We start from the raw sequence: 26903 nt of genomic DNA, 5'->3' as shown, positions 1-26903 counted from the left end.
CGTGTGCTCTGACCCATGTTAAACAGGCTGTTTTTATGATAGTCTGTAATCTCTATTTTTTGCTGTTTAACATTGAATTCTGAGATTATTGTTGGATATTCCCAACTTTCTCACTTGATCCAAGGAAAGAAACTTATGGAAATATGAAGTGATATAGTACTGTGGGTTTGTCTTAAGTTGTTTTTCTTCAGCATTTTGTAAAGTAACTTTGTTCTGTTGTGTTTCACAGGACGTGTACCTTACCCAGTAAACAGAGCTTCAGAGACACTGCCTCTGCAGAACAGAGAGTGCCTTTGCCTTTACTCAAAATTGTATCCAGTGTTCCAGTTGTGGATTTATATGTGATTGCTTTCTTTTTTGTCTTTTCTACTTTTAAAATAACTATAGGTTCATGTATTGGACAGACTGGGGAGAAGTGCCAAAGATAGAACGTGCTGGGATGGATGGTTCAAGCCGCTCCATTATAGTCAACACAGACATATATTGGCCAAATGGACTGACGTTGGATTATGAGGAACAGAAACTTTATTGGGCAGATGCAAAACTGAATTTCATCCACAAATCAAATCTGGATGGAAGTCATAGGTAAGAAGTTTCTGTTTGATCTGTATAATGCAGTGGTTTTCTTAGAAGATGTTGCTTAAGCAACATCATAAGCTCTCTTGCAGGGCATTATGTTGTCACTCTCAAAATTTTAAGCAAACTAGTGCTATCAGAAGCTTTTGTCCTTCCCCATCCTCCCCTTTCCAACACTGTGAAGTTGAATGTGTGTTCCTCTTTGGGGTATCCTGTAACTCTCAATAAGTCTTTTCTCAGAATCAGTCCCATGAAGAAATACTTAAATCCTATTCTTATTTGTGTAAGACTATGTAGCAAAATTGTCCCTTTTCAATAGGTCTTCTGTGCTCTGTTGCTGTAATATTCACAAATGCAGAAAATAATCTGAAAAAAATGGATCATCTTGTACTAGTATTGCAGTTTCATTGATCCCTAGAGGTTGGGAAATTGGTGAAAGACAGTCTTTACAGAGAGCTATGCTAAAATGACTGTTTTCCTCTTAACACTTTTATAGTGACGATGTAATTAATTTTGATCCAGTCATGGCTACTTCTTAATTAAGATATAACTGGTACTTTGTATATATGCATTTATCCCTAATTAAGGCGATGACCCTCTTTGTTAAATAAGATAGCTTTGACAAATACTGTTTGCACACACAAATGAATCACAGTTAGTTTGTGCCCAAGGTATAATATAGACATATGATTTTTTGAGGTTATCCTTTGCAAATTTTTGTGATGATTTAACTGGTTTATCTAGGAGTGAAATAGTCTTTCTTATGCTCTTCGTTCTGACTTCTTAGGGACTTGTCCTTTCTTTCACCACAAATGCTAATCTGGCATAAAGAAATCAATTATATTGACAAGGTTGGTGTTTTGTGTGGGCTTGTGAGTAGGAACACAGGCAGCACACATGAAACATGTCCACTGTAGTCTTGTAGTATTTATTTTGAACTTCAGTTTCTTGTAATGCTTGAAATGTTTGAAAGGTTGTGTCATTTTCTTCTTAAATTCTGCTCATTAAGTGACTAAAAGTTCGTGCAGTATTTTTGTAACAGTGTGTTTACACAAGGTAACAAGAGTTGGATGCAGTTTTATAGTCTCTATTTTGAAGTAGTCCTTCATTTGCTGTTTATTTCACAAGAAAGATAACTTAATAGTACCAAAAAAGAGAGAAATATTTCTTAGTGATACTTTATTTAAAAAAGGAAGACTGTTACATAAGCTTTCAGGTAAGGGAGAGAAAGGGGAAGGAATTGCCCTGTACAATAATAACAATAATAACTTGAGTCTTTTTTTTTTTTAATTGGTACTGGTTAACTGGAATACCCAAGATAAGGATAGAGAGATCATAAAACCAGATGTATAACAGAACTTCAAAAAGAGTCATCTTGACTGAAAGCAATCACACGTGGGGTTCAATGTGACAGCTTGCCACTTGAAAAATTGCAGTCTGAGTGGATTTCTCACACAAATATGAAATGCTCACAGTTGCTGTAGGAGTAACAGAAATAAGCTAAACCAAAACAACTCCACCCTCCAAACAATGACACCATGGAAAAGAAAAGTACCATTCCAAAACAACTACCAATATGATCACACCTAAAATGTACATCATTGGCTTTGTCCAACAGGATAATTTGGTGGCTCATTTTATTCTTGAGTCCCTCGTTTTTGTTGCCTCCTATTTATATGAGAGGGAAAGGACTGCCTTAGTCTAACAACACACTACTGCAGTTTGGCTGATGCCCTTCTAGGAAGAGAGTGTGTATCTGGTGCTGCATTAAATGGTACTGCTTTCAATAGCACGCCCTGGAAAATGATGCAGGATGTAGAGATGATTTTTGAAATGTTAATTGCTTGAAAAGTTTCCACAGATCAAAAATTGACACCACCCCCACCCAAATCTATATTTACCTTTTTCCCATGGAGCACAAACCTCGTCGTGTTACCCAGTCTTTCTGGCTCCAGAGCTACTTCGGTGTTTCCTGCTGGCACTACTGCATTTTCAGTCTCCTTTTGCTACAGACTACTTTGCAGTTTTTTGCTTACTGGTGGCCTGTTGGACAGCATTGTATATATATACTCGGGTTTGGTATTTTGGTTTTACTTTAATGGTGTTTATTCCCTGGTTTGCTTTTGGCTAACCTGGAAGTGATTCATTCTACAGATGAGGCTGTGAAGGTGCTGATCTTTCTTGGTGTGAGGGACAGACCACCCTTGTCTGTCTGCAGAGACCTGCGTCTAACAGCTGTCTCATGACATGAAAGTGAAGTCACCTGGGTCCCAGCAGTTACCTCCTTCCAGAGTAAATCCGCTGGAAATGGTGAAACCTGTAATAAAGACCTGTGTAGACAAGTAATTTAGAGGTTTAGACCTACTGATTTTTTCTTATATATTCATTAAAAACAAAAAAATTAGTCCAGTAATTTAAAGTTGTTGGTTTTATTTTTTAAACTGATACTGAAATAGATCAGAAATATTTCATGGCAGTATGCTACTATGTTACCATTTGAGGGGGAAAAAGGGGAAATAGTCTTTAAAGAGGAAAGCACCTGTGACTTCCCTTAAGCGCTCAGAAGCACACACTGTTTCGAACAGCACCTGTTTTTCCCAAGGCATGTGAGAAAGTTCTGAAGATTCAGAAAACAGTCAACATCTGTATTTTTGTTTTGTTTTTCGTTCTTTGCAATTGCATCATCGGGGCGGGGGAAAGGAAAGAATTGCAGAAATTAGGAAGTTCTACAGTGGGGTGTTATGTATTGTTTTTTTTCTCTGCTGTGACCTCTTAGCCTCTGCCTGTCTTAAAAAAAAAAAAGATCTGCTGGGGCTGTCTAAAGTCATTCTTTTGTGTTAAATACTTTCTTTCAGTTATTCAGCAATTCACCTTTCTCAATATGACATTTTGCAGCTGTAATTCTGTATTTTGGCTCTTAATTTTTTTATTCATCTTTTTCAATAACTGATTTTCTAATGCAAAAAAATAGACAGTTTCTAATTCTACAGACAAAACAAAAACCCTTGAGATCTTCCTTTTAAGTGGAAAAAAAAACCAAACAAACCAACCCACAACCCAAAACCCACAAAGCCTTCCTAGATATCCCCACCGCCCCCAAAAAAAGAAAAAAATAACCAGATTTTTTCTGTGAACAGTAGAACTAATAATATCTGGGGTTAGAAAGATACCGACTTATCCCTCCACCTTTGCAGAAGTCCCTCTGGCTTCTCTCTGTATGTTCCTATGCCCTGTACACCCCACCCCACCCCACCCTCCCCCTGGCTTTTTTCTTCATCCTTCTTGCAGTCCCTCAAATGCACCCATGGCTCATTATATTCCTTCACCCAGCATTATCCCTTCCTCCTGTCTGTGTCCCCTGTGCACTCTTGCTGGGTCTGGCAGCTCGACAAAGTGTTCCCGGGCAGCTTATTTCAGCTGCTTCTCTTGTCAGGTAGGTCAAATACAGGGGGGGTCTAGCATTGCTCACATCTTTGCAACCATCAGTTTGTTAAGGAAAACTTGTAAAAAAATAAAAATTGTTTTGTGATCCCTGATTTCCTGAATGGTTTGCCAAGAGATACAAGGTGCATTGGGTATGGAGTTGGAGGAGATACTGAACAGACGCACACAGAATGATCAAATGGCCTTGCTTCTGTGTGGAAAGATGACATTGTGTGATTAGGCCAACTTCTTTTTGACCACCACCTTTTAAAGTCCCCTTTTAAGAGGGCTACCTTTTAGAGTAATTTTCCTTAAGAGTCAAGAATGGGCGAGGCCAAGATCATTATCATTGAGTGCATAATCTAACTTAAAATAGACTAGAAACTGCTAGTTATAGTGATTTGTTCTTGATATTTGGACCATTCTTCTAACTGCTGTTTTATATTTAGGAAGTTTAATTTTTTTGTTGCTATCTAAATTTCTTTTGATGAAACTGGATTTTTTTATTTTATTGTGCCAAAGTGTTACTAGTTTTTCTGGTGCTTTACCTACTGTCAAACTGTCTGGGAAAACGTACTTCTGTAAGCTGGAGCTATTGAAGAAACGAAAAAAGCAATTAAGTTATTGAAAGACATATAGCTTCATAAAAATATGATGTTCTAGATCTGAATAGTTTTGGTTACTTTTAGCAAAGGAAGCTGACAAGTAGAGATTTTATCTGTCTCAAGTTTTTTAGTGTTGTATAATGTGAGGTGGGAAAGAGCCTATAGGAGATAAAATGTGGTTATAAAAGCTTTGTGTAAAGCAGGATGACATGAGTTTTAATTGCTTTGGGGGAAGTGAGAAATAGTTAGCAGGAACTAACAACTTTATATCAAAAAAAGAATTTCAAACAGTTCCGAGAACTGCTTTTGTCGTTTGGATAGTGAGAGAGAATACAATGTAAACAGGAAAAGATTTTAATTAGCGTCATTGACAGTATTATAGTATTGAGGTTTAGACCTCAATGGTCTAAAATTTGGAATGAGTGAAAGGGAAACATTCTTGGCATATTTCTAAATCTGTAAGAAATCCACAACTTTTGTGTTTTTATTCCTGTAGTCTGACTATCAAGTTTCTACACCTAGCACTACACAAGAATTAAAATTTAAAGATTTATGTGTCAGAGAAGGGTATTGATATGCATGGATGCTTCGTTTCTTGCTTGCAGGGGTCTGGATGGTGGAAGAGTACAGTAGGCAGGTGGGAGTAGTATGCAGGGGGAGGAAAAGGAGATCTTGATTATTTTATTTTTTTTTGTCACCTCTTTGGACAAGACCTAGATAGGCTCCCTTTGGAGTCGGTGAGCCTCTGCATCAAAACTAGTAAGCAGCATGACAGCCCTGGAAGTAGCACTCGGTAAATGTGTGGCAGAGTCGTAAATTCCTGAGAAAACCTCTACAGTAAATTTTATGGGAATGATGTATCTATCGTTTGTTACCTGCTAGCCCTGGGACTTATTAGCCCTAGCTACTCCAGTGATGGGCTCATTATAATAAAGAGGAAGAGCACAGAAGTTGATGACTAATGCTCTTGGTTTGCCAGTGAGAGAAAGGAGTGAACAGTTTTTCATGTCAGAACGTAATAATTAAAAAACTAAATTGGTGCATAGAAGAGATGGTTTTGTTTTTTGCAGCTCTCGCCCCGCTCTTATCAGAGCGAACAGTTGCTTTTTGTGGGACTAATTAAACAAAACTGAATTGCAGATAGCTCTCCTGTGAGTAGAGTACTGAGATAGGTTGGACTGCTAAGGCAGCTCTTGAATTAATTTTCTCTTCCTTTACCCTGCAGCAGCAGTTCTAATTAATAAGTTAACACATTACTAGCTGAAGGGAAATGCACTTACAAGGTCCCCCAGGAAGTGTTTGTGCTAATGAGATGGGTTTTGAGGCCACTGTAAGAAAACATACTTTCAGCAACTGTCAGAAAGCTGGGAAGCTCTTGCGAGGAGGTGAATGTCTTAAGTTTTGCACTCAAGCATTGATTTTTCTAGTTTCTGTTTTCAAGCATCAGCTCATGTCTGTCTGCCAGATGATTAGTTGCAGATTTGATGAAACACTAAAAATACTGTGTGCCTGCATTTAGAAGAGTTTATTTTTTATTATTTGCACATAATGTGTGCAATATATGACATTACCCACAAGATAGAAAATGTTGTGTTCTGTGTATCTCTTCGTGTATATTTCCGTGAGATAAAGATGCTTAATACCCTCAAGCAGTGAAGAGAAACCAGTCAATGGTGAAAACCCTGTTTCAATACCTCACCAACACATTATGGCCAGTGCAGAAGATGCATAGTGCCCTAATTAAAATTGCTGGAGAAGCCTGCAAAAGCAGAATTAATTAGATTATTTGGACACAGAGCTAGGATGAATTTGTTGGTTCTTATGAAATAAAATGCTGGAAAGGTGGAGCTTCAAAACATCCGTAGTTGACTGTGTGTGATACACATACTCTGTGTATATAGCTAGAGTCACTAAGTCACAGGTCTCTGCGTATTTCTAGGCTTTAAATAAAAATATATAGTACAGGGTGATTAACCCAAGTGGATCAACGGAGCAGCTCATCGATACTGCTTCAAAGACCTGAGATGGCAAATGCAGAATTAGTTCAGGATCCCAGCCCTGCTGAAAGCAAAGGAAGAGCAGCTTCAGTTGGGAAACGCCATAGACCACTCTGCAGTCGGTGGATCTACTGGTGCACCTTCCTCCTAAACCCCCTCGTGTCTTCCTGCTGGCTTCCCAGTCTCCTCCCCTGTTGTTAGAGGCCTTTCATCTACACTGCCTGTCATGATGGTGTTTGCCTTGAAAAATCACCCACAGAATGATGTAATTTCTCAACCACAGTTTTACTTCTGATTGACTTTTTTCAGACTTCCATTGAAGGTGGGATCTGAATAGTCATTGCTAGACCTGTTGTTTGTTACGTGTACTTTCTGGAAACATGGCAATCTTGGCTTATAGAAGTTGCAAAAGAAAGTATTTTAGTTTTAAAAAACAGTATTATATTCCACAAGTCATGTTTCCTGTTTACTTCCTCAGGTAATTAGAGCCAGCTTGTATTCTGATAGGAATATTTGAACAAACATTTGTGGTAACAATGCAGCTTAGTTTTTTAAGTTTGCTTTGCAAATGTTTTTGTTAGGTTGGCAGGAGAGGAAACCTCATAAGCTTCTGAGGGAACCAGAGCTACCTGGCCTCCTTGTGGCATCCTTGGTGTGGTGTTATAAAGTTGTCTGTTCGTCTTTCATCCTGCTTTATCTGATGGTGTGTAGGATTCGTGCTGTAAGTGCTTCGGCCACTTGCTAATAATTTCCAAGTGTCACAAGCCAAAGATGTGTAGTTCTTGTGATTTCCTGAATGCTCAGGCATTAAGTAGTCTGTAGATGTAGAGAAACATTTTGTGTAAAAATATTGTAACTTAGTTCATGCAAGCCTGTCTGTTATATGCTTTCTTTAACGCGATGCTCACTAAAAGCAAGGTGCAGAAGACGGGTCTTTATGTTTTTAATCCTTCATGAAGGATTGTCACATGGAAGTATTCCCTAGGAAAGAAATGTTAGCTATTGTTTTTCCCTACTAGAAATTTCATGTCCAACACATATACAGATGCTAGTAAGGATGTGTAACCTTTCTGAATGAAGTTGGTATAAGAAAATGCAGCAGAAAATGGTAGTATTATACACTTTTTCAGAACAAACAGTACAAACACCGCACCTGCTTATTTTAGTATCATTGCCACATCTTATTGAGTATGAGCTTCAAATGAAAACTTAAATATCCACTCCGTTTTATGCTTCTGTTCCAGTTGTTTGCTGCTTAAAACCCTAATTTTCTTAGCTGCTTATTATGAAGACTGCATAGTGTATCTCATTAATGAATTTCTTCATTTTGCAGGCAGAATCAGTCTGTTCCAAATTATTTAGCAAGCAAGGTGGAAGTATATCTATACTAAAAATATTTGATCCTTCTTTATTTCCCCAGATCAATGATCTATGATATCCTATAAAGCAGGGTACTCGCATTCATTCTTCAGGTTATGGAAACAGAGATCCTTGGGTAATAAATGCAGTGGTAAATGTATGTATACTTATGTAAGTTCATTTACATTTTCTGTGTAATTGTGTCACCGTACCTTACGGTTGGAGAATTGGATTATCTTTGTGAAATTAAGGCATCTCAGGTCAGTGGAAATGATCAAGCAAACATTGGGCATTTCTGTGCTTTCTGAACAACCTGTTTCGGATGGTGGTTGATCCTCCCTGGCTCAGGCTATGGATGTACATCCCGTTACAGGATTTGTCCCACTGGTGGAAAAGGTTACTTCCATGAGCCTGTCCGTAGCTGCTCAGCATGGTCTCTCATCCAGATGCTGCTGTATCCTCGGGCTGGATAACTGAATTGCCCTTGTGTGCAGTGTCTCACTGGCTTGTTGATTTAAGCCTTCGTTTTCATCATATGTCTTTACTTGCCCTTCTTATTTTGGGTTAGTGGAGTTTAGAGGCATAAGATAGAGCTTTAATACGGTTTTGTGTCTTATATTCATGATCTAGCATTGAGAATAGTTTTTAAATTAATTACCTTCATTTTTTCCCCAGTCTTCACGGTTCTATTTGAAATGGGATTGCAAAGACTAATACAACAGTAGATGTTAATTATTTTTTTTTATTGTCTGATTGCATAAGAGATGATAATAGGCACGGGATCCTCCAGAGGGACATAGAGAAATGGATTGAAACATAAATGTGAAAATTCTTGCACCCTGCTCTGGAGGTTAAATGCAGGAAGCCTCAGAGGTCACCTGAAAGGAGTTTTGCTACTGTGAAGCTGGAATGTTAATGGTTTAGAGAGGTACAGGCCAGGGTGTCTAAAGTACCCCGGGTTTTCTGCAGGTGTTTTGTTCAGTTTTTGAAATTAGAATGCAGCCAGAATTGAAGGGATTTGGTTAATGGAAAGTATTTGCTTGTTCATTTTTATGCTATTATGCTTAGATATAAAACATTATCTGTAAAATTCTAGGAAAAAACTGCAATTCTGATGATAATTTTAAATTTATACTATCTTGATTTTTGGTTGCTTTCTTTCAGTATGAAGAATTCATAAATTTCATAGTTATAACCTAGCTTTGGATTTGAATGCTAGTATTAGTTGAAAAAGAAAGAAAGGGAGACTGAGGAAATCCTGGTTGTGGTAAAGGACACGAATTTAAAGTTGATCTTTTTTGGTCATTTTACTGTTAATTTTTATTTCAAGCAAGTTTAGTCTTTGTCTGAAATGCATATTATCCTGAAGCATGAGCTTTTTTATCGTTGTTAGTATAAAACTGGATAGATTGTCTATGAATTTTCATATATGTATTCCATTTCAGAGTTCAGTAGCCCCTTTTGTAATGCCTACTTTAACTTGTTTATTATTTGTTCCTTTTTCTTTATCTTCACAAAGTATTTCACAGGCCTCTTTAACAGAATAAGAATAGAACAAAGGTACATGTATTTAAATTGGATCTATGTTTTCTTCAAGCAGTAGAAAACTCTTTACTATAACAAGTTTTTATTGTAATTGCATCTCTGATTACCATGATGATACTATAAATAGTTTTATTTAGGAAATCACGGTACGCAGCACAGATGGAATATAATTTCTGTGGAAACTGCTTGTTTTCTCTCTCTTTTTCTCTTCTCACCTTCGTTCTCTGCTCTGCCCTTCTGCTTTTCCTTCCCAGTCAACTAAACAGAGTAGAGATGGTAAAGTTTTAAATGTCAGTTGCCATCAAGATTTTTAAGGCAAATTTGTGTGATTATTTGCCTGGCACAGGGAAGATGAATAAAGTTAGTGTGTGCTTAGTGCCGTCTAATATGTAGACAATTTGCATGTTGCTGAAGCCCTAGGGATGTCTCCTGAATGAATAACGTTACTCCTTATTCTCATCTCTCACTTTCTCATCATCTCTGGTGTCTCCTTTTAACGAGACTAATGATATAAGTACAGCAGTCTGAAGGAACTGAAGAGTTTAGAGAAGGATAATAGGATGTAGTGCTTTTTGCTGTCGTATCGCTTGTTCTAGTCAAGCCTGGGCTGATAATGTAGAGGCTGAAGGTAGTTGCCACCAAAGAGCTGTCAGGTCGAGTCAGTCCAATTACACCTGCAACACCAACCTGGTGTTGGTGTTGGTAGCTTTATTAGCAAGGCCAGAAACATGGAGACCTGACTGCTCCCCAGCCCCGCATGGGTGCTTGTGAAACACCCTGTAGGTGGGAAGCACCTGCTCCTGTCAACCATGTGCAGCAGTTGAGTGCTACAGGTGACATTCTGGTCCCCTTCACTCACCTGAAATAATTGATCAAGGCAGAAGTCGGGGCCACTCTTCTCAGCCGCCAACCCCAGAGCTCTGCAGTTCCTAACGCAGATCATGCTTAAAGCATGACTGCTTCATGGCAGCTGTCAGAAGGACATTTCTTGCTCTCTCTCCCCTTCTTTTTCCTATTTTTTAGCACCTTGGCTCTCCAGCCCTTCCCCTTCCTCCCATTAGGCTGTGAAGGCTCGTTTGGCGTAACTTGGCCACAGTTTCTGTGCTGGCACACATCATGCGGCTGCAGTTCAGCAAGGCTGATGGTGCAGCCTGTGGAGTATTGTTCTGAGAGGAAAAAAGCTCTGCTGGTTTTGCTGATTGGAAGTGAGCATCACCTCATAATGGTTGCTGAAAACAGGGGATATGGAGGATATGTTACTGGTAATATTCATCGTAATGAGATGCAAGAAATACATACTGTTGTATTTGGGCCCAAGGCCATTTTCATGTGATGGTACCTTATATCTGCTAAGAAAAATTATTCAAGTTTAAGAGTAATCACTTCAAGGCTGTGGCTAATGGTGCAGTTAAATGAAGTACTCCTGAATCTCTCCAGATAAGGACTGGTTTAAATACGGGTCACAGTGCACCTTATGCATTGTCATATGAATATGTGGTTGTCTGAAAGTTGGGCATATCTAACAGTGTCTGTTGTACTCAAAGATTTATTCTCACCAGGAATGGTACTAATGGCATTTAAATATCCTTGGGTTTGTTGTTTGGTTTTTGTTTTTTTTTTTTTAAGTGAGTTGCAAGATAGTCAGAAAGCTTCAGAAAAATGTGGCTCCCCTTATGCATGGGAATGCTGTCTTTGGTGCAGGTTTGGTTACAGCGAGAGCTTTGGACTTTTATTGCTTCTGTTCCATATGAAAAATGTCATAAAATTGTCATAAAGACTTAGTCTCCAAGCCTGCTATAAACTAAAATTATTCAAATCTGAAGGCATTTAGGGTTTGGGGGTGGGGTTGGTAAAAATGTTTACAGAATTAGAATGCCTTTATTCTTGTTACGGGAGTGTGTTGTGTCATTGTGGCTTCACTGTTTGGCTGGTAGGTTTCAGCTGTAAATTATATTACAATAGTCTCTTGTAAGATGCTTAGTTGGTGCATTTAATTAGAAGTAAATACATACCTGACTCCAGACAGAGATAAGAAAGAAAAGATAATATGTCCTACTTTCGAGTGCAAAATATCAAGAAATAGAAAATTTTGTTTGGTGTGGAATTGGAACACTAGAGTGACAAGTAAGGGAATGTATGTGTTTTTCTTGGGAGCAGAAAAAAAATAGAAGCTTTAAAGATAATGCATCTTCTTCCAGAAGCTAGGGTGAAAACGTGGCAATAACTGCAGTCTCTTTGTATTCAGAGTCATTGGCAGAAGACACCTTCAGGTTTCTTGCTTTAATATACTCTTCTCTTATATTTTAATTGAAAATATTTGGAAAATAAGATATTTTTCTCCTCTACTAAACCACTTCAGTTACCAACTTCTTTGCAGAAGTGATGCATACAGTGGGGGCGTTTTCTCAGTAAGTATACAGATAATGACTCTCTTCCCTGCAAGAAGAAAACTGGAAGACTGGTGTTCATAGTGTACCCTATATTGATGGAGTAGAAGAGCTGTGTGTCAATCCCTTATGCTTTGAGTCCAGGAGAGAGATGGCGATCTCCACTGTTCAGTGGGAGCTTGCGTATGTGCGAATGCATGTGCACCCACACAGTTAAGAAGAAAGGAGGTGGGAAGAAACACTTGTGTAAACGATACATGTGAGTCCCTGCTTTGAGCAGAGTGTTAGTCCAGATGACCTCCAGGGTCCTCTCCATCCTAAGTTTTTCTATGATTCTGAATAAAATAACCATAAGAAATGAGCTATTTAATTCCAGTATTGAGGAACCTGGGTACAGATAATTAGTTTCTACATCACAAGAACCTGGAAAAACTGTCTTCAAGAATGTTTGTGCTGCATTCTTGTGATGGCTAATGAGCATGTGTTTGTGTATATATACATAAAATATATGGGTATACTCTTTAATTTTGTTTATGAACCTGGAGACAGGCAGTGACCCAGTTTGCTCAGAAATGATACCATTACCATTGCAGAAGATCAGTAGAACTCTGTTTAATGGCACTGCTTATGATAAAAACAATAGCTTAATAATTATCATAATAATGAATCATGAAAAGTAAGGATTTCTTTATAGTGAAGCTATTTGCCATTAGCGTATTTTTCTGGTGGTTCAAAAGAGCAAAACTGAAAGAGATGGATGGACTGCTAATTGATCAAATGCTCTCTCAGTTTGAAATCTGCTGAGGCTGAAAATGATCGACCTCGTACATCAGCAGGTAGCAGTCTGACTTGCATAAAATCGGCTGGCATTCTCCCCGCTTGTGCATGGTGACATTGAGCCTCTCAGGTATGGAGTGTTAAAAGGGTGCTAGAAATAGCCGCAGACCTAAGTAAGCATTTCAGTTGGCATCTCTCGGCCATCTCAGCATCAGTAGGCAGCCTGCAAATAGGACTCCTGTGTTGTTCCCTCATATCGTTCCCCAAAGTGGGTGCACTGTATTTGTTCTCTGTAAGTAAATAGAAAGTTCTGATTAGCAATACTTACACTGTAAAACTGCTTTTCACAAAAGCTATGTTCAAGCAAAACCATAACATGAATTGTGTTTGAGCGTACATTCTCGTTTCCTGTATTCTATTAGGCAAGCAGTGGTTAAAGGCTCCCTTCCACATCCTTTTGCTTTGACGCTGTTTGGGGACACGTTGTACTGGACTGACTGGAACACACATTCAATCTTGGCCTGCAGCAAGTACTCCGGGGAGGACCTGCGTGAAATACATTCCAACATCTTCTCTCCCATGGATATCCATGCTTTCAGCCAAAAGAGGCAGCCAAATGGTAAGTTATCTTGCTTTCTTTTTTTAACTGCAAGTTGGAACTGATTTGCAAAAACCTTAATTAGTCTTTCTGTATGGTGGTGGGTGGCTTCACTCGAGTCATGATGCAATTTTTCCAATGCAGAGATTGGGAAAAGACCCAAAAAGAAATCAAATATTGTCTACATTGTTTTTCTTAAGTGCAAAAAAAAAAATCTGCTTTTTTTCTGCCTGCCACATTTATCCTGTTGTTGTATTCTTTTTTCTGTTTCGTGTGCCATAACTTTAGGCAACATGGTATTTTTATTTTTTCCAAGTAGTAGTTCCTGAATGGAAAGTGGTGTTAATTTGGCAGATGATATTAAGCAAGACTAGCTCTGTGTAATAACCACTGTCTTAACCATTGTGTTAATTTACTGTGTTTGTATTTTGTTTTTATATATACAACCTACTACACATTCAGCACCGACATGCTGAATAGTTTGTGAAAATGAGAAGAGCAGAGCTGAAACAAGGCTCTTGTTTAGAGTTAAGTGCTACTGCCCCAGGACAGGAAACGTTCAACATCCATGCATTTTGGTACCATAAATACCCCACTACTCAACACTTGGAATTAATTTTTCCTTGTTCTGTGTTTATCATTTCCTTCTTCAATCTGTGTTGCTGCCACCGATTCTACCACTCAAACACCGTATGTGTCTTAACACATGAGATGAGGTCATTCGCTATCAGAAGCATTAATCTGTGTGATTTATGTTTAACAGCTACAAACCCATGTGGAATTAATAATGGTGGCTGCTCCCACTTGTGTTTGATGTCTCCTACCAAGCCCTCTTATCAGTGTGCATGTCCCACTGGTGTGAAACTTCTTGAGAATGGAAAGACCTGCAAAGATGGTAGGCTTTGTTTTTAAAAATCCTTTTAGATTAAGTACAAAGTAGGTTTTGGAGGGAAAGGGGTTCTTCCAGCTTCACTGCGTAATGCAAATTAGGGGTGGCAAATTGTGAAATCATGCATGCTTTTGCAGTACAGATAAAAGTGATTGGAAAATGCCCTCTATTTTTCAAAAATGAAGGAGACTCATGGCTGAAGAGCAGGTTACTTCCAGTTACAAAATTTAGGTTGCAATTCTGTCTCTGTCACTAATTCCCTGCAAGTTGGGGGGGGGGTGTGTGGTGCTGCTCTGTTGTATCATTTTCTCTAAGAAAAGAGTACCTCTACCTTCTTGATTGTCTCTTAAAATGCTTCTAACATTATTGTTCATGAATTAGTATTTGGCTAGTAGGATTGTACAATAAACACTTTTTTTTTAAAGATCTGATGTCCATTTATTGTACACATATACACCTGGAATCTCTTTCAGTTCACATGTGTAAAGTTAGGCACCTACATCTGTAAAGAGGAATTGAAAAGCATGGCATGTTTTAGAGGGGTTGAAAGTGTTTCAGCCTTAAAACTGAAGATGTGATCAAGACAGGGCTGCAAGCACTAGCCCAAAACTGCTTTTAGTGCCTCATTATAGGCTAATGTATATGATTTTTAATTGTTACATTTCGTAAGTATAGGCCTTGTGACATTGTGTTGTGGTTGCTGTAGTACATTAAACAGTATCAAAATAAACACTGGGAGATAATTAGCTTGCTCATAACCAATCATCTTTTATGCAGATCATCTCTCTATGACAAAGGTAAGTGGAGGAATAAACAGAAAGATACAGCAAAACTTACTGTATGTCGGCTAAATAAAATGTATACAGAAATAATTTTTGTTAAATTGACATTTTATATTTTAAAAATTCTTCTAGGCTTGTCTGCTTCTGTTCAGTGTTTTCTTTAATTTCATGCTATTTCATGCTCTCTGGTGATTATTTTTGTGTGGTTATTTGTGTCTCTGTGAACCTTGTTAAAATAGATTGCTGCTTTTATGTGAAAAACTCAAAAGCAGCTCCAAATTTAGCCTGGCAAGATTGTTTGTAAGGATTTACCAATACATGCACAAGATGTTTTTATTCCATTTCTGCCAGTACAAGGAACAAGCTTTAATAATGCTGCTATGGGTTGGTCATATTTGGTCAGAATGCGACACGAATTCATGTGCTTTTATAAAAATACTTGATAGCACAGATAAACTCTTTTGTGGCAGCAGATAGCTAAAGAAGTTCTTGCCCAATACAGCCATGTTTCCAAAAGCAGAGCTGCACAAAAAGTCCATGTTGGGGACTGGGAGTGGTGAAGGTTTGGTCACTTGCCAGGCAGGAGTAGAAAGGTAAGGCAGTGGAGGCTGAAGGACTAAGGACAACAGTTGGAACAAGCTCTGGAGAGATCAAGAGAGAGAAATTGCTTCCCTCTGACTTACTGCTGATAGGAAAAGGGCCAGGGTCTTCAGGCAAGAGGGGCTGTATATTTTTGCTTCCTGTGTGCTGTGTTCCAAGGAACAGGTCATTGTATCACAGGAGCGTGCACTTACTTCCCTGCTCAGGTTCAACCTGTGTTCTCATGGAGGCAACCTACCACACAGGTTAACTGCCCTGTGCTGAAGTGCTGAATGGCACCTTTCTAGTGTATCAAAGTAAATTACCAAAGGCAAGTAGAGGAATGGCATTAAAAAAAATATCCAAAACCTTATTAAAAGGACTTTAACTTCTCATGCAGAGATACTCAAAATAATCAGGTCACTTTTTCAGCCATTCCTTATATCTCAGAACGTATAACTGTTGCTCTTTTCTCCCACTCCCTGAACACATGAGAAGCCAAACTGTATGTTCCCAGTCAGCCATGAAGTATATTTGGCTTTCAAAATACAGATCCCTTTTTATCAGAAACTTTGTTAACCAATTTACTACAGATGTTGTCCATCTGTATGCAGAAAACTTTATACAAGAACATTTATTTATCTTGTGATTGTCAATAGAATGTTGCATTTTTAACCACCATTCTCCTATTGCATCTTTCCAAAGCACTCTGCCCCTCTCTTTTCAAGGAGAAAAATGTGTGGGAAGGGGCGCAGAAAATTGAGTCTGTGTTTCTTTGGCTCAGTGAGTGTTGCATACCACTGCTTCTTGGACTTAGAAACGAGTTAGCACATAACCCAAATGAAACAACCTACTTAAACTCTGCATCAGGTCCATTGGTCTCACTTAACGTTGATGGTCCTGTGCAGACCTAAGTTCTGGGAGGAGTGTAAGGGAGCTTCAGATTCAGAATTTAGAGCTGAGCTTACCCCAAAATAATGAAATATTTTTGACTGTTTTTTCACTTCTCTCATTTTAGAGAGGTGGAGGTGGTAGGCTGAGGGATTTTGCGAGTGACATACAACTTTGCAGAGCTCTTCAAGGCAGAAATTCACCGGAATTTCTTCTCATAGTTGCAATTATTGATTCAGGGAAGGGAGGAGAGCATGGCAGTCAAACAGAGCCAGACTAGCCACGGACCAGATTTTGAGATGTAAATCGGTACATGTTTGTGTGTTGGCTTCCTTTCTTCGGGTGCTCAGTGACCCTGCGGAAGTAAATTTATTTTCTCTTTTTCAGGTGTGCAGGGTGAGGAGGTTGGTGTTGGTTTTGGTTCCTCAGCTGGTTTTTTTTTCCTGTTTACTTACCCGTTTACTATATATGCTGTGAAAGTAGAGCTGAACCCTGAGAACTGAACATTTTTACCTTGGATCATTTCAGTATATATCTATTATGCCGCTACAGACTGAAACACCGAGTGATTAAATCTCCATTTGCAATTAGAGCATGTACATGACTCTGGGGGAAGGAAGGAGGGGAGGGTGACTTACAGGTGAAGAAAGGTGAAAAATGAGTCTGAGTTTCATTTCTTTAAGACTGTTTTGTCTGCTAGCAGTAGACTAAAATCAGACTGGTTTATAAACCAAATACTTTTATGCTGAAAGGAGCCTCTTTTGAGGAGAGAACTTCATTTCATGCTGTGCAGATGAGAGCACCAGCCTGGACTGGAAAGATTTTGATGGGTGAATTTTGAGTGCGTGTTTGTGGTGTTTGCAGTGCTTTGGCATTGACAGATGATCCTTGCAGCCAAAGGTGAGGCTGGCTGACCCTCCCTGAGCAGTTTCCATGACAACCTAGCATTTTTGAATAATCTTGGTTTATAGGAAATCTTTTCCTCCCTCCCCTTTCTCCCCGTGTTAGTTTCTTTGGTTTTTTGTATTTTTTTTTTTTCATCACACCTTAGAGGAGTTTTATGATTTCTTACGAGACCTGTGAATATACTACCGCCCCTTCCCCCACCATTTAGAAACACTTCTCCGTAGTATTTCAGGAAAGGGTGATAACTTGGAATAAAATTAGCTATTTTTCTTATAACTGATAATATTGGCTGGTTATTCATGTCTTAGATTCTATTCCTTTCACAATGCAAAACAGTTATTTAACTGAGATGTAGGCTTGGCTCCCCCATTGCCTAGGTTAAAGTTCTTAAGTCCCTGTCCCTCAAAGAAAAGAGAGGCAGAATAAGCAGTTTTCAGGGCTAGCAATTCCTCAGTTAGTAATATCTGAAGCGATGAGTCCTGTCTGAGCACCCAGGCAGTTCTACCAGGGAGCTTTTACCTATGGTTGTCGTATTCTTGGTAATTTATTGTCCTCTTCTGCAGGACATACTGGGGTTTCTCTTTTTCGGTGTTATAGGCACTGCTGTTCTGAGCTTGGCAGTGCTACGTTTAAATGACCTGTTTGATGGTAGTTTTTATAAGAAAATGTAGGTTTGTCTTAGGAGTTTGTCATTGGAGTTATGTTCTTATTAGTGCTCAAAGATCTCTCCATATGCTCAGATTCTGTTTCTGTCTGTAGTGCATTTTACTTATTTTCTGCATTTGCTACTACCAGTATGGATCTGTGGTTTGTATGGAGAAAACCAATGGTGACTTCAGTTGAGCAAGGAGAAGGGAGTTTCCTCGTGAAGAAAAAGCACTGCTTCAGACTTTCATTTCAGCCCTGCTTTGGCCATTCCATTCTCTTCCAGGAAGAGACTTTATATTGCCCATGGACACTCACATCCTATTTCCCTCATAGGCCTGGAGGCAGTAATCAGAAATTTGCACTTCCTTTTGTAATTTAGGGCTGCCCAGTGGGAAATTTGCTTTGTCGGGAGTAGCCTGAATCCTGATTTGATGCACAGATCAAGATTAATTTAACACCGTAATTCTTTCATTTCTTTTAAAGGAAAGAAAAAAATACATGATTAATTTCAGATACATGGTTTTATGCATTTGCAGTTTTAAGGTTGAGCTTGTCTAGGTGAAAAAATTGTGCTTATATTGTAGTGTCAGGGGCTCTCTGACAATAGTGACTTTACAATTGTATAAAGACATTTAGGAAATAAATATTTTAGTCAAATATGTGATAATTCTATTGAGGATGTATTAATAATCGTGATTTCTCAGATACAGAGAATGTATTGTACACTTCTTATGTATGAATTCCGGAGTGTGTGTCTGTGTAGTTGTACTAGCCTAAGCAGCCACGCATGGTTTTTAAGTTCAATGACTTACAAATGACTGAGGCCTGTATATCATTGAGAAGATGTAATTAATTGTAAAGGTTAGCAGGGCATTAGACATTGTACTTTAAAGCTATGCCATTGCATGTATCTGCATGCTTGTTTTGTTTCCCATTTTCTCCCCCTTCCCTTCACTTCAGCTAGCACATAGATTTAAATTATTTTGATTTTTAATAGTGACTTTTTGAGGAAGGTATTAGTTCCAGGACTAATGTAATGCACCATCCGTGAGCTTGTAATCCCAGCTTTCAAAGTGCTTAATAAAAGTAGGCTAAAGCTCTCAAAAATAAGAGTCTGGAGTAAAGCTTTTATGGTAAGCAGAGGGACCTGACTTGAAATATGGGACAGCTGTACGCCTACCCTGCCTGCAAGTGCTTGCAGGGGAACTCTGCGTGCAGTAGTTTGAAGGCTATGAGCACACACCCCAGCATCCCTGGTGGTCTGTGCCCTCAAACCCAGCACTGTATTTGAGATGTACTTGTGTCTACAGGCATGCTTGTGTGCTTGTGTTGGGTGCAGTAGAGACTGTCAGTAGTCAGAGAGAAGACAGTAGCATGGGCAGAAAACTCTTGAGTCCCCTGAGTGTTCATCTACACCAGTTCATCTTCCTCGTACATGCAGTTCGAGGTGTCTAGAGGAAAAACTGCCTCAGGTCTGCATATGCATGCTGAGGTTAGAGCTCTGGTTGCAGCCTCAATGCACCTTTGGAAAGCGTTTGTGCCAGTTGAGGTTTGAGGTGTTTTATATGTTTGTGGCTCATTCCAGTCTCACACTAAGTTCTGATAAACTGAAAAGAGAGAGAGAGAGTTATGCTGGCACGCAACCTGCATTGTCTTTTCCTGCCTTTTCATTCTTTTTTTGAAATATAGTTCCATACCCATGATGTTCTCCATCACGCTTATCATTAGAGGCAGGGTTTCTCTTGGAGAGGCAGAGTGAAGAAGTCGGGAGATCCTGCTGTCACATTTTAGCTTTTGCATCATAACTGGTCTTTGGAATTGAAGTGAATGAAATTGATTGATTCTGTTATGTCCTGGCAACCTTGAGTACCTTGAGCAGTCTTCTGGCTGAGTGGTGGTCATCGCCTCACCAGATAAACTTTGTACAGCTGGTGTTTGCCATAGGTGCAAATTGTTTGTTTTAGTTTTGAGACCTCCTTTTTTACTTGACTGGTATCAAAGTGGTAATGGGATCAGTCCATAAACGTGCCCAGCTGTTGTATTTGCTATTTTTGATATTGTCAGGACAAGCCTGAAGGCACTGAGTGGTCTCTCCTTCAACCTACCTTGAGGTGAGATGCTTCTCTGCTACTCAGTTTCTTTTTCCTCAACAGAATGACTGGTGATCTAACTAAGCAGCTGAGGTGTCAGTTTGCAAATGGATGGGTAATAGCTCTAAAGTAAGCTTTAAACGTTTTATTGCTTGATTGGAGGGGTGGGGTGATGTTTTAGTGGGGGTTGGAATGTTAGCCAAGCCCCCAGATAAAGACCATGAAATTCTTAGCTCAGGGATCTAGAGTGCAACATGGGTTAGCTGAAAGCTGGTCATTTCCCAATGCTGAATTAAAGCTTAAACACATTGGGTTATTTGACTGAACAACAGTGTTGCAACTCGAAAGCAGGATACTGAAGCTTTTGAAATGTGTCCTCTTCGAGAAGAGTTGGAAGGTCAATTGGTCAGTTTTAACGGTGAGTTTCAGTAAAGACGTGGTTGTACTCAAAGGAGTCTTTTTGGGGACCTGGCATTGGTTCTTCAAAATTACTGTCAACTTCAGCTGGAGCACCCATATTTTTTAAAATTATGCCTTACACTTTTTCTGTATTTGGTAGGCTATATATAGATTTCTAACTGTTTAGAAATCTCAGGTTAGTGCATTTGCTCAACCTTAACTCTTACTAGCTAATGCAAGAAAAGTACTGTTGTCTGAGGTTTTTCATGTGATTTTCATAGTTTTGTTTAAAAGGTAAGTTGGATAAATCACCATGAAGTTGGTAAGAAAGAAAGTACTAGGGAATTCTTTCTTACTTGTACCTGAATAGTTGGGATTACTTATGTATTAATACTTTATATGACCATACTGCAGCTGAATGCTTGGATTTTAATGCTGAATTGTTTGGTATACTTAGTAGCAACAAATACAGATGTACATATAGACTGCTGTGACAAGATTAGTTGCTTCTGTAATTATTAAAAAATCTTGGTAACATGCCTGTTTCCCATTTACTATGTCACATGCTTTACATTATTTTGAAGTATGCATAGACACGTAATCACAGGTTCCCCTTCCTGATATTAATTAATGCATAAGGGTTATTCAATGGAAGAACAATGGAGTGGTATGTACAGGTGTTGCTGAACATAAGGTGTTTTAGGACAGAGGATCCCAAAGCTGATCTTAATCCATTCTGGACTACCAATCATGAACATTTGTAATAATATTCTCAACTTCAGTTGTTGAAAGGTGCTGTTTCTTGCAGCACGGTGACGTTTTCAATGTGTTACTTGCTGTAAATGAAGCAATGTCTGCTTTGGCATCTCCAAAGTTTGGCATGCAGTGACGTTTCATCTAGCACCACCACCAATTACTGACTTTTTAAAAACGAAATTTGGCATCAGACATCAACACTATTTTTTCATCAATGACCTACTCGCTTTAATTTTTGCTTTTAGTCTTCTAGCCAATGTTTATACCTCTAAAATCAAGACATGGACAGAATGTGGCTTGACATTGGCTCTTTTTCACTGCAATGTTGATGTATTTATTTTCTTAAACCTCTCCTCACCCACTGGCTTCTGTCCTCACACCTACATCGGTCCCTGCCAAACCCTTTCCCCTTGCTGTTTTAGGAGAGCCATTGCAACACACTTTCCATGCATTTAGGATTGCACACATTTTTCACCTTAGTTCAGGCTTCCCTGAGGCCTGGGCTGCTCTTATCTCCCTGAGACTCCAAACTGATAAGCCAATTTAATTGGAATGGGGTGTGGTGGTTGTTTATCCTTCATTACACTGAATTTTAGTGACATAGAATAGAAACGAAAAGAGAATGAATTAGAATAGACAATAACTACATCTGTCATTGATCAGATTCCCAGCACGTGTACCACTAAGCAGCTTGTGTCGCCCTTTGTGAAAACATCTTCTGCAATGAAAGCTGATCTTAGTTATTTATTGTGATTCTGACTTTTGACGTAAAAGCCAGCAAGGCTTTTGTATGATTCAGCTCAAAATGACTTTATAAGACACACTGTTATTTATCTTCATGTCTTCAATAAGTTTGTTCTCAAGAAATGTGGGAGAAGCTGACATCCCTCCTGCTTTGCATGGTCGCTGGATAGTTGTCATTTCCCAAATCTGATTCCTCTGATATGAGTTTCTCAAAGGAGATTTACTTCTGGCGTTCTGCATTATATTTTGCCCCTTGGAAGGGTGGTGTTGAAACATGCAGCTTGTTTGTCCTGGTTGTCCCCTATACCAACAACAGCAATTAGTCAGTAAATTATTTATATAATTAATTTTTCATCTAAGAGGCTGCAGGCCATCTGTTGATTTGCATAAAACAGCAGCATAGTCACGGCATATCTATTTCAGTACTTTTGAAGGGAATTATATGCATAGAAAACATATCCAACATAATACATTTTGGACAAGGAAATGACCACTGAATTTTCTCTATGAGCACATCTGACTTGTTCTGCAGAAAAATAACCTCACATTTGAAGCCTTTGAGTGGCATTCTCTGCTGGTGCCCATCAGTTTGGTTATGTCCTGTGAAATCAAGGTAGCTAGACTAGCTTGTACCAAATGGTGCCGAATCAGGTTCACTATTTACAGGCTTACTGCACAATCTTTGTAAGATGGTTGTGTTTTTGCCTTGTTCATGTAGGTGCCACTGAACTGCTGCTTCTAGCCCGCCGGACAGATTTGAGGCGAATTTCCTTAGACACCCCAGATTTTACAGACATTGTTTTGCCACTGGAGGACATCCGTCATGCCATCGCCATTGACTTTGATCCTCTGGAAGGGTACATCTATTGGACTGATGATGAAGTTAGGGCCATCCGCCGCTCATTCATTGATGGGTCAGGTAGTCAGTTTGTTGTCACAGCACAGATCGCACATCCTGATGGCATTGCTGTGGACTGGGTTGCCCGAAATCTGTACTGGACTGACACTGGCACAGACCGTATTGAAGTTACAAGGCTTAATGGGACCATGAGAAAAATCTTGATATCAGAAGACCTGGAAGAACCCAGAGCTATTGTGCTGGATCCCATGGTTGGGTGAGGACCTGTTCATGAGCATTCTTTTTTTAAATGTTAGTCATGTAAAGAAGATACCTCTGTTTACCTGTGCGTAGATAGTGGGATGCAGCAATAAATTTCTGAGCCTTCAAAATGAAAACACTGGGATTCTTTGAAAGTTAAGGCTCTGAGGCAGAGAGCACTACTGCTCTATTTTGACTGCCTGGGTAGTTCATCCTGTATGTCTTTATGTTTTATTCGCCTGTTTAAAAATGTTTTGGGGGATTGTATGGATCTGTTTGTTTATTCTAGCTAATAGCACTGGATATGTAGTTTTGCTCAGCTGACTGATATATGAGTTTTGTGTGTTTACTTGTCAATGCTTTTTGAGTGAGTTGGGCAACTTTACTTAGGTAAGGAAATATATTTGGCTTAGAAGTCAGGTGGTTTCAGAGAATGGTAGTCCAGAAGAAACTATATGAATATTGAAAGTTTCGTTTAATAAACGTTCTTAAGGTTTTCATTCCATTGCAGGTACATGTACTGGACTGACTGGGGAGAAATCCCGAAGATTGAGAGGGCAGCATTAGATGGCTCAGACAGGATTGTGCTGGTGAATACCTCGCTTGGCTGGCCAAATGGACTGGCCTTGGATTATGCAGAAAGCAAAATATACTGGGGAGATGCCAAAACAGACAAAATAGAGGTTTGTAATTGCACCTGCATTTTTAATTCCATGGAGTTACTGAATGTAGTTACTCTATTTTTCTAGGTGTTTAAATTCTGATACAGCTCAAAAGGACAATGGGATAATGGTTGATTTGTGCTTTAAGAAACAATTCAGTTTCTTCTCTGTCTTTGGACAAGTTACTTGCTATTCTTCCTTCATTTTTCTGTGTGTAAAATGGAAATGATATGCATGTAGTAGATCCCTCTATGATGAATGTATGATAAGGATTTGTTAAATAAGTCCAATCTTAGGTCATCAGGAAAAAGAGTAATGTTTCTAATGTGGGAGTAATGTTTGTAGGTGTTTCATTATTTGTGCTCAGCTTAGATGCAGGTAGAACATATTTTAAAGAAGATATTTTAAAGAAGTAAATCTCATTTCACATAAAACTGTTTGTACTCCCGATAATCTTCTATACTTTGCATCCCCCTTGTTTTATTGGGGTTCCAGCGAGCGGATAGATTTTTCCTTTCTTTCTGGTATGTTCTGCTGAAACTTTGGAAACAAAAATGGCGTTTTTCTCATCTCACTCAATGAAAATCTTTTGCTTATTTTGTTATATAACATTTATGGAGCAAATTTGACGTTTTTTATCTCTTGACAGTCTTTGAGAAAAGTGTTGTTTAGTATTTGTTCAGTTTACTATCAAAAGGTAGAAGGGTATCTGGAAGCAAAAGACTTGGCTACTACCTGGTGCATAGTAGCACTTACCTGCGTTTGCTATATCCTGGTACATTTACCGTTCTTTTGATGAATTATAGCTTTCCTTAGTGAATCCTTACCATTGCAAATAATTTTCAGCACTTACCGCAGTAGGCACAATATCTTCTCTAGCTTTATGAAATTGGGGTTTTTATTTGTAACTTCAAATAAGTCAATGTGAAGTTATAGTCTTGCGCTGGAAGGTCACATAACTGTTTGCTTTTCTTCAGAGTCAGAGTAACTTCAGTCCTGCAAGGTGAGTTGCTTTGAAGCACTCCTTGGGAGAGCCTCAGGGAGCACAGTTTTCTTTGTCCTGAAAACAAGATTTTCAGTCTATAAGTCGCCTAACATTTTGTCAGCTCTGAGAAGAGAGGGGAAAAAAGAGTCTTAGCTATGCTTAGAGATTTATTTATAACAGATTGAGCACTTCAGCCGTGATACTGTCTTGGACTTGAAGGTATTTTGCAGAAGGAAAGTTAGGCATTCTCCACTCTCATGCGTGCCAAAACATTGATATTTTTTCATGAGCTTTGGCCTGGCTTAGACCGTGGTTCCATATTCAATAATAATGATTCTTTTCAGTGCTGGATCAGTTTGTGATAGAAATTTTCATCTAGATCAGGCATGATCTCACTGCAGCAATTCTGTCAAATTGGCTAGAACACATGATATGATGTTTATGCCAACATCACAATGTCTGTGGCAGGACAGAAGATATCTGATCTGGCACAAAATCTGCTGGGACAATTTCCATTTCATTGTTTTTAAACCAATGTGAGCCAGCAGAATGAGTTTGTTCCAGGTTGTCATGTAACATCTATGCAGGGCATCAGAGAAGATTTATCATCTTAAGGTTTCAGAATTACTAGTTAATTTTTTCCTATGAGGCTCCAAGTGTTAGAGTTACAATTTTACTGCTGCTGCTTTTTATAAAAAGTTAACGTTTGTTAGCTTACTGATGTGCAGACAATCTTGAAAAAGACTGGATAAAACCTTTAAAGCAACAGAGAAGAAATTCTCCCAGTTTTTCTTTCGTGTTTTTGGATTTTCGTTTTGTTTTGAGGATTTGGTTGTTGTTTTTTTTTTAATTGCAGGTGGTGTTCATTTAGGGTTATGTGACACAGATCAATAAAATCAAGAAAATTATGTATAAGGTGGCCAGGGCTTCCCCACACACACCTTTTTGATAGAAGAAATTAGCATTCATAAATGATACTGGCAGGTGATGGGTGAAGAGCAAACAAAAGCAGGTGATAAGTTGTGGAAGTGGTTGTGGATGTTGAAAGCTTACATGTGTTGCTGGGAAGACTGGGTAATGTTGTGGAAGGGAATTCCACTGCAGTTTACTAGAAAATTAAATTGCCTTCTGAACCACAAATCACTAAACTGTAAATTGCTGTAGAATGAAAAAAGCTTCTTGAAAAGTTTCAGTATGTATTTGATTTATTATGCTGTTCTTTAAGTGTAAGTTTTGATAATTCTCCGAGACAGGATACGGGGATGGGTGGACCTTTGGACTGAACCCATACAGCTCTCTTTTCCTGTGTTGGGGCCATTCTATTCCTTGAAGGTTTAGGGAGTCTTTATTCTGTTAGCTTGTTGCATTAGCTTTAGGAAAAATTTAATATTCTTCCTTAGATGTAATATTGCTGCTTGCTAACTACACTTTAGAGGGGCAGAAAGTCGATGACCTCTGAGAGCAATAGATCAGTGTGTGAGTTGAGTACAGCTTCTGTAATTAGTAAAGCATCGTAGGGCTGTATAGGATGAGGAGGGGGTGTTCACCCGATGAGAGAATGATCCAGTCTAAAGTAGATTCCCCACCTCCCCACACCCCTCCCTGCCCCCCTTGTGCTATATAATGCAAATGTAGTGGTGAGTTTCTTTACTGATGAATCTTAGTGAGTTTTCCCCAGGATCTTGCATGGCCTCTCTGTAATGTTTTATGAGAGGTTGACTTTCTTATGGTAGGCTACAGAAATCTCAAGCTGCAATGACACTATCTAAATCTGTGATAGCTAAAATATTACTAACATTTCAAGTCTTCCCTTTTCCTCCCACTGCCTTTCTCTCCTATGGCAACCATGAATCCTGAGGAGATTTGTAACACTTTCCCTGCCTTTCCCATCCATTTTTTAATATCAGTTTAGTAGAAAATGCTTTGACCTTCAGTAAATGTTTTAAACTTACATTTGGAGGAAGGACACTAGAGGAGGTGCAACAAAGAGGATATTTGTGACAGGATCAAAAGATGAAACTTGGAATTGGACATGAAGACATCAAAATATATGCCTGGTCCCTGCTTTGCTTGTGTGTGTTTGTATATATTTGGGAGGGGGGAATAAAAGCAGGAGAAGCACATTTGTATACTTGCATTCTATTGCCTTTAAGTAGTCTTTCATACATGTTTTACATACCTTGTGCTCCTTCCCCCTCTCCCCCCC

At 38.9% G+C, this 26903-nt stretch overlaps 1 protein-coding gene across 4 annotated transcripts in view; it reads left to right on the top strand.

The window, feature by feature from the left end:
• Window positions 1-26903, top strand: part of LRP6 (low density lipoprotein receptor-related protein 6) — a 105579-nt gene that overhangs the window by 37257 nt on the left and 41419 nt on the right. For 3 of the 4 annotated variants that reach the window (XM_009879731.1, XM_009879729.1, XM_009879730.1), the window contains exons 2-6: window positions 388-585; window positions 13092-13288; window positions 14031-14162; window positions 22670-23066; window positions 23562-23733. In XM_009879731.1, coding sequence (XP_009878033.1) covers window positions 392-585; window positions 13092-13288; window positions 14031-14162; window positions 22670-23066; window positions 23562-23733 — 1092 coding nt within the window. In that variant the 5' untranslated portion in view covers window positions 388-391. Of the gene's footprint in view, window positions 1-387; window positions 586-13091; window positions 13289-14030; window positions 14163-22669; window positions 23067-23561; window positions 23734-26903 lie in introns of those variants that run through there. The other variant, XM_009879727.1, reaches the window with a different exon arrangement.

Source organism: Charadrius vociferus, unplaced genomic scaffold (genome assembly GCF_000708025.1).
Source record: "Charadrius vociferus isolate BGI_N301 unplaced genomic scaffold, ASM70802v2 scaffold90, whole genome shotgun sequence".
Lineage (NCBI taxonomy): Eukaryota > Metazoa > Chordata > Aves > Charadriiformes > Charadriidae > Charadrius > Charadrius vociferus.
Note: the sequence above shows the minus strand (reverse complement) of the source record. Positions and strands in the feature narration are given on the sequence as shown.